General features: G+C 42.8%; 1 protein-coding gene across 2 annotated transcripts in view; it reads right to left on the bottom strand.

The window, feature by feature from the left end:
* WDR44 (WD repeat domain 44) overlaps positions 1-7,057 on the bottom strand; it is an 85,746-nt gene extending 78,689 nt beyond the window's left edge. For both annotated transcript variants that reach the window (XM_027609368.2, XM_027609367.2), the window contains exon 1: positions 6,591-7,057. In XM_027609368.2, the coding sequence (XP_027465169.1) occupies positions 6,591-6,667 (77 nt within the window). In that variant the 5' untranslated portion in view covers positions 6,668-7,057. The remainder of the gene's footprint in view (positions 1-6,590) is intronic.
* Positions 7,058-8,779: the final 1,722 nt, after the last annotated feature.

Genomic DNA, 8,779 nt, shown 5'->3' on the forward strand with positions numbered 1-8,779 from the left:
TAAAACCTGATTATATGGTAATCCTAGTATCTGAGACAAGGCAAAGGAGCTAGAGGAATAACTGATAGGCTGGTTGCTATGGTAACCAAGATAAATTTGTATACTGACTGGGGAAAAACATTGGGGTTGCCATCAGGTATGAGACCCACATTATGTTTCATGTGCTTTTTCCTCAATTTTGAATCACGAGATGACAAACTAACACAAAGATCCCTCGGTTTGAAATAAGAGAATGGGGTTCTGCTTGAAGAGTAAGGAAAGCACCCAATTAAAGGTTTAGCTGTTTAGCTGAATAATATCCCACAGCTAAAAGAGAATAGACCTTGTGAAAGTTTATAGAAATTAGTTTAGCTCTGAGTAGAAAAAAAGAAATGTAGGTTATTTATCAATTCAAGTTATCAGGAGGACATCATAAAGTACCTATAATTTTTGTTACTCTAAATTTTGTTTGAGGTATTTCTTATGGGCTATTATTAATCTCCTACAAAAAGGATTATTTAATTCACACTGTGTAAATTTGAATCTAAAACAATACTAAATGGTGTGCTTTGTTTTATCTCAGTTATCTATGCTCCAAGAAGCAGCCTTATAACCTGGTCTCTATAGCGGCTGCTGGGGCTACCTTCGCCACCTCTACCTCAATCACCACACCCCCAACAACCAAACCCATCCTCCACCTACACTATCCCAGGAAGTAATTACCAGAATTGCAGGCAGAGTATGAGGAGGAAACAAACAGCGTCTTTAAGGGGCTTGCCTGGCAAATTCACCTGACTTTGTCAAAGTTAAAACAATAAAGAGAAAACATGGATGGTTGTGTAGTATAAAGGTCACCCAGTAAGTCTCAAATAGCAACAATTAGAAACTATTTTCTGTTCTGTATGCCCACCATTTAACTGTCAACATCCTAAAACTATACAGGTTTTTAACATTTTAAAAATCAAATTTCATCTACTCTATTTTATGTAGTAGGTTATTACAAGAACCGAGTCAAATTTTCAGTTTACAGTAGTTTGTACAGATTCAAATTGAGCCCCCAAACTGCCATACTAAAACGGACTGCCCTACCTCCATGACACTAAATTTAGAGCCTGAATTTACCTTTTATGTAGGTTCCCCCCAACTTCAACATGTTACGTGGGTGTGATAAACAGCTTTTACAAATACAGTTCTATCAATCCACAAAGCCAAAAGCAATCAACAATAATCCAGGATTTATAAATATAATCTGATTAAATGCCAACTCATGAACAGCCCTTTTAAGGATTTTTTTCTAAAGTAACCCATATGGCAAAAACATTTTTTTATTGAAACTTGTATCAATTTTCACTTCAGAGGGAAAGGTTTCTAATGCCTAAGTAAAGGGGCACCTGGGTAGCTCAGCTGATTAAGCGACTGCCTTCTGCTCAGGTCATGATCCCAGGGTCCTGGGATCGAGCCCCACATCGGGCTCCTTGTTCATCGGGGAGCCTGCTTCTCCCTCTTTCTATTGTTCCCCCGCTTGTGCTCTCTTGCTCTGTCAAATAAATAAATAAAATCTTTAAAAAATAATAATAATGCCTAAATAAAGTGAGAAGCTATGTTTTCAACAAAGGCGGCTATGCAACTTTTTGTTTTCAGATTGAACAATTCTTCAGGACAGTTTGATCTCAGTTCTCATGACTTAAAAATCGATTTCACCATTACTCCAATCTAAAATGATAGACTATTGGGGCAGCTGGCTGTCTCAGTCAGTGGAGCCTGAAATTCTTGATCTCAGGGTCATGAGTTCAAGCCCAATGTTGGGCATGGAGCCTATTTAAAAAAAAAAAAAAAATGATAGACTGGGGTTCACACTAACTAGACTACTGAAACTGAACTAAATAACAATCACTATTCTTAAAGCAACTATTCTGCCACCAGTTTTCATCCTCATTTGGAGAAAATTAGTGGGCAAAAGTTAGAATCCTAGACAGAACTGTCCATGTCCTCTGACAGCAACAAAATAGAATCACAGTAGATAGAAGACCATCTTAAGATCCCACTAACAGAAGGTGGGGGGAAGACCCCCATCAAAAGGGTAAGTGTCAGTTACCTAGAGCAGGGATAGCTAGCAATACTTACCCTCCTTCCAGAGAAAAGGCAGCCCATATGGTATAAATGAGGAATCAGAATACTTGGGTTCTAGTTTCAAGTCTGCCACTAATCAGCAATGTGTTGACTTCCCCTCTCTGAGCCTAGGTTTCTCTTTCAGTTAAATGGGAGGGCTGGGCTGAATGATCTCTGATCCTTTCCTAAAAATGTCACCATTCTATCCATCCTTTCAAGGCCTCAAAAATATTTTGGTTGCCACTAAAAAAATAAAGAATGCTCAAAATGTCACATTTATTTTTATAACATGTTCTCACTGCCAGCGTTTAGTATGTGTATGTAAAATCCACACAAACTAGCAAGAGCATTCATCTCATATATAATTTACCCAGTAAACATTTTTTAAAATCTATGGGTCTAGGGGTACCTGGGTGGTTAAGCATCTGACTCTGGCTCAGGTCTCTATCTCAGGGTCCTGGGATTGGGTCCCTGCATCAAAATCCCTGCTCAGCGGGTAGTCTGCTTCTCTCTCTCCCCTTCCCCCCTCTTGTGCATGCATGCACGTGCTCACTCTCTCAAATAAAATCTTTAAAAAATTTTTAAAAATAAAATAAAATCTATGGACCTTAAAAAAAAACATAAAATAAAATCTATGGGTCCTGAATCATGTACCAAATACCATCATTTGTTAAACTAAAAACTAAAAAAAAGGGCGCCTGGGTGGCTCAGTTGGTTAAGTGTCTGCCTTCAGCCGAGGTCATGATCCCATGGGTCTCCTTGCTCAGCGGGAAGCCTGCTTCTCTCTCTCTCTCCTTCTGCCACTCCCCCTGATTGTGCGAGTGCTCTCTCTCTCTCAAATAAATATTAAAAAAAATCTTTTTAAAACTAAAAACTAAAAAAAAATCATGGCAAGATTTCCCAATAAAAACTTACCAATAAAAGCACTATTAAAGCTCAACACGATGAGAGACTTTTAGAGTTGGAAGAGTTCTCAGAGTGTAATCTCAATTTAAAGATGAGGAAATGAAATGACTCAGAGTCCAGGGCTTTTTTCTACTATACCACACTTCCTCCTCCCTTTCCTGCTTTATCAAAAGACAGCACAGTAGCAAAAAGAACACTAGACTGTGAAACTGACCTGGATTCTAGTCCTAATTGCCATTAATTGGCTGTGGCACCTTGGACAAGTCGCTTTCCCTCCTTAGGCTTTGGTTTTCACAATAATTTATATGCAGAAATTTAACTAGATGCCCCTTCTAGCTGTAACATGCTATGATCTTATTAAATTCCTATCTGTCGGGGCAACCCTCTTGGGTCCCCTCCCTCTTTGGGAGCTTTGTACTCTCACTCAATATCGCTCCATAAACTTTGCTTTGCTGCCCACCAAAAAAAAAAAAAAAAAAAAAATTCCTATCTGACAAAACAAAATGAACATTCCTGAAAGAGAAAAATGGGAATTTCTAGCCAAGAGAACTGAAAAGTGGGCTGCTAGTTTTAAATAGATGCATCAGTTCAATTCAGCAAGCTGGTCCTAAAGCATTTTACTCCAGAATCTCTACACACAAATGCATACACACAGTGTGGGACAGCTATGATGTATTGGAAAAAAAATACTAGACATGGAGTCTGAAGAACTGGCTTCAAATCCCAGTTCTGTCACAAGCTGTGTCTCATAGGCCAATTCATTAACCTCTCTGAGCCAAAGGTTCCTCATATGTTAAAATGGAGAAAACAAGGAAACCTGACCTAATATATCAATCAAAAGAAAGCATTATAAATGTGGTATAAGGGACACCTGGGTGCCTCAGTCGGTGAAGCATCTGCCTTCAAGCTCAGGTCATGATCACAGGGTCCTAGGATCGAGTCCCGCATTTGCTCCCTGCTCTGCAGGAAGCCTGCTTCTCCCTCTCCCTCTGCTTGTGCTCTCTTGCTCTCTCTCTCTCAAATAAATAATAAAAAATCTTTTAAAAAATTAAAAAAAGTAAACGTGCTAATATTGCAAAGCTGGGCGATTGGAGAAGACCGGCCACTGTGGAAAAGGAGGCTGTACTGGAATCAAGTCCTTCTATTTAAAAACTGGGCTGAGTTTGAACTTTCAAAGAGCAGAACAACAAAGCTGAAGACACCACTGGAGGGGAACAAGAAATAAAACAATTTTAGGAAACAGATTGTGTACTTGGATTCTGATTAACAAAACATATGAGATAACTCTCACTTGCCTATCAGTTTACTACAATTTGATGAAGATGGTCTGTGTACCGTGGCACACCCAACAGCAAGGAACATTTCTTAAAGTTTGCAAACTCAGTCTGTTAACCTCTTAAGAGTTTGTATGGTGTGCCACTCCAATTCATATCAAGGGACAGAAGATATTTCTGATGACCAGATATCTAGTGATAGCATCTGTTTCCACAAATCAAAAGATTTCTCACTGCATTTCTCTTCACGGTACCTTATGCAAGAGACAAAACCAGTCACAAAGAACAGAGGAAATGTTAATGATGCCAACCTTTATCAGTCCTCCCAGTACTGCTAGTTCTTTTCAGATGCAAGTCTCCAGATGAATCCAAATCTGCTCCCCGCCCCCCCCCACTAATACAGAATGGAGCCATGAAATTCACATACTGACACTATAGCTTTACCCACAGAGTTCAACAGGATTAGTATTTGGAGAGGTTGGAGAGTTCACAGTTAAAATGAGAAGGCAGGGTCCCAAGAGACGTTTTTACTTTTCACCTACTATCAAAGGATCAAAGTGCTTGAGAAGCTCTATTATTCCATGAGCCAAGAAGTCATTCTATCAATTCTATCAAAATGACTCATTGGGTTTAAATAAGTTAAATAGCTCCAAGTTCTGCATACTTCCTCCCAAAGTAACCACCGTGTGAAGTTAAATTTGTTAATTCCAAGAAAGGAAGAAGGGAATAGACATTTGGGTTCTTTCTCTGTGCCAGGTACTAGGCTGGCTAGACAATAGACACTCCTGATATAACTGTCCTTCAAAATTAAATGTTTCATTCATTGAAAGAAACAATATTCACATATTTCTAAACTGATTACGATCATATACATAGATTATTTCCTTCCCCCACTCCACATACACACACTCAAAAGCACTAAAAGATTAGGTCTGTCATTTAACCTAAATCAACAGTTCACTACTTTGAGGGGAAAATCACAAAAACAAAATTTAATTTCAAAGGAATCCAATCTATTTGGAAATCCAAAAGTATTTTCAATCCTCTAACATCTAGCTATTAACTTGCTGAACTTGAAGGAGACTCAATGCCACCTCAAGATTGGCCACTGCCACCCAAAAATCTCATAATAGTGATAGGAAGGTTGGTGGAAACATCTGTGATCTACCAACGTACATTTCTTTCTGATTTTGCTGCTATAACTTTTTTGGTATATGTTATATATAAAATATATTAGGCTTTAGAATGGCTTCTAGAAAGTACAGATAATTTTATTTGCATCAAACACGGTCTTTCTTCCAGGGGGTAAGTTTGGGAATTGTAGGCAGTTGAACTCCTGTAACCGTATTAGTGTCTACTTCCATTAACATACAAATTTTACCAACTCTCAAGTTCTTACAGCATGAAAATATATTTCACTGCCTCTACTTCCACACAAGTCCGTAGAAGAGTTCGGCAATATAGCTTCAAACCCTGTTTCAACTTTGAAAAGTGGAAGAGTGGGTAAGTAGAAGTCTCAGTCAAGCGAAGCATTCCAACTACTGCACTTCCTTACACAGAATCTCTCATACTAATCATCACTAAAACATCTTGCAGAATTAGATAAATAAAACAAAGCTGTGGCTCTCCTTCCAACCACCAGATTACTCAGCACTTGTTTGTATCTCTGTAGTTGGTTATGTACAACTGAGTCCGGCTACCCTTTTAGGATGGCATTCTCCCTAATGGTAAGGACCTTGTCTCCGATTTCCTTTGCCTCACCGTTAAGGTGCTATTTTAATAAAACACTGTTGATCTAGAGAACATCAGCTAGAGCACTTTCCTAAGTAAAATACCCAACCATTCCCCCGCTCCTTTTCTTTCTGTGCAACGAAGAGGACGGCACAGAGTTACAGCTACCTCTGAAACGAACAGGTAAGTTAGCGGCAAAGAAAAAAACCAACGGGAAACGCAATTTCTCCTGTTACTGCTCCTTTAATCTGTGGTCCCCAGGGCCAAAACGGATGTTTCGAAGGTAAAGCGCTGAACCCCACAAATACAAATCGCCGGCTCTCGGGCACGTAAGCTGTCCCACCTCGAAGAAGCCTGGACAGGACGAGAGAGGGGCTCCTTAGCCCCAGGGGCCGCTCACCAAGAAAAGGAGGGGGTTTGGCCCAGGTGGGCGATTCCCCCTCCCCCGACTCCCTCTGAAGTGCCCGAGTGAGACACAGAGGAGCAGCGGTGGCGGACACAGAGGGACCTGGGAGGGGTGCCGGGGGAAGGCACAGGGGAAGCCGGGGGACTGGAGCGCCCGGCTTCTGGGCCAGAGCTCCAGTTACTTACCCTACAGGGTAGCCGCCGCCTAGGTGCACATCTTCAGGGGCATCAAAGAATTCCTCGGTGTCGCTTTCCGACGCCATTTATAGGACACACCCGCGGGTGAGGGGGCCGGCGCCGCCTGGAGAGAGGGTGACTTTCGTCTCCTCCTCGTCGTCTTCCACCCCGGCGAGACCGTGGGGAAGTGGGTCCCAGGCGAGGAGAGGGACGGGGGAGACGATCTAGAGTGAGGAGCCGGTGAGGGGCAGGGGGGCCGCCGTCAGCTGCCGGGCTGTGGGAATGACCGGCCGAGCGGCAGCCTGAGGAGGCGGCGGTGGGTCCAGGAACTGTTGCAGCCGCCGCTCCGGGCGATAGGTGTACAAGGAGAGCGAGAGAAGAGGCGGTGGCTCTCTGTGGGGGAGGGCGGGCGCGCCGACAACAGCAGCTCCAATTTCTCCCGCAGCAGCAGTTACAGCAGCTGGGAGAGTCAGTTGCCCGCAAAATACCGACGCGCACCTAACCTCGCGAGATTTCGGGAGGGGCCGGTTAAAGCGTGGGCGGGGCGACGAGGAGGCGGGGGCGGTTCCAGAGCGGCAGCGCTCAGATTTCTTCTACCCGAGAGGCCTATCAAAACGGCGCAAGCGCGTTGAGGGCGTTCGGTGACGGCCGGAAGTAGCCGAGGAGGGTGGAGCCTACAACCTGCGCAGGAGCGGCGTGGTGCCTTAGATCTGAGCGAGCGAGCCCGACGTAGGTGGGGTCCGGCTGATCGTCTTACCTCTAGTTCTGCTGTTCCAAAGAGAGGCATCTTCGGAGGGGTGGTTTTGAGTCTGCTTTTTTCCCTTGAGAGGAAATGCTATCGGGAAGCATTGGCACTGTAGTTTACATTTATTTACGTCGTCTTAATTTATCCCAGCCCGGAATATCCCACCCTAGGGCGTAGGCAGGTCCACCTCCTCGAGTGTTACGGGAATAACTCGTCCTATTTACTACAGGATCTCTAATTGGGATCCCTAAATACGCTCCTGCCGGCCAGAGGGTGGGGTCCATGAGAGATACGTGGGGAGTGTGCCAGTTCCATGAAGTAATGATGGATTTATTGCCGGAGCGGAGCCAGCATAAGGCCTCCAGTTACTCTTTCTCTACAGTATTTGTTGCTGCCCACACTTAATGTGAGAGAAATTCTTGCAGACTGGCCAAGATGCGGATCAGTCCATGGTAAATATATATTGAACAGTTACCGTTGCAAAGCTAAGAGCTAGTAACTTAATTCTGACCCTTGATTGCCCTATGTCCAGTGATGAAAATACAAAAGTACTTTTTTTTTTAATTTTATTTATTTGACAGAGAGAGACACAGCGAGAGAGGGAACACAAGCAGGGGGAGTGGGAGAGGGAGAAACAGGCTTCCCGCTGAGCAGGGAGCCCGATGTGGGGCTCGATCCCAGGATCCTGGGATCGTGACCTGAGCTGAAGGCAGACGCTCAACGACTGGGCCACTCAGGCGCCCCGCGAAAGTACTTTTTGGAAAGACCAGATGTTCTTTTTTTTCGGATCATTCACCACCAGAGTGATAACATTGACTTTCTATATGATCCCTGAATCACATTTGTTTCCCATTGAAGTCATGACAGGAAGGCTCTCAGAACTGTTTGCTCAGCCTCAACTACTGCTCAAGATGGCAGCAGGAAAGACTGGATTGGGTCTGGGCACTTGGCCTCAGAGGCTAAAATGAAATGAAGTTCTAAATTTCTCCTTGTAAAGCAACCAGGAAAAGACCTGGCGTTGTCTGGTGTACTTGAGTAAAACCAAATGCCGTATACTGTAACTTCTGTAACATCTCAGGGAATTCAGGGGAAACACTGCATGTTCAAATATGGTAATATTTTTTTTTGCAGCAAACCATATAATTATTCATATGGAGTAAATGAATAGCTGTGAATAGCCTCATTCAGTTCAGGTCAGATAGTCCTGCCAAATAAGCTTAGGTTAGGTCAATTTGACTGTCAAGTAAGTTACTAAAAATACAAAACAAAATTTTTAGTTTCCAGAGCCTTTTGGATTTCAAAATTGCAGACAAGTGATTTCTGGGTCCTTGTGTCCTTTTGTCACAATCTAGTAATTATTAGCTTTTATGTGTTTTAACCATGTTAATTTCCCAGGTATAAAACTGTATCTCCACTACTAACTTTTTATTTTTGTTGCTCACTAGAAAAGATA

This window comes from Zalophus californianus, chromosome X, assembly GCF_009762305.2.
Source record: "Zalophus californianus isolate mZalCal1 chromosome X, mZalCal1.pri.v2, whole genome shotgun sequence".
Taxonomy (NCBI): Eukaryota; Metazoa; Chordata; class Mammalia; order Carnivora; family Otariidae; genus Zalophus; species Zalophus californianus.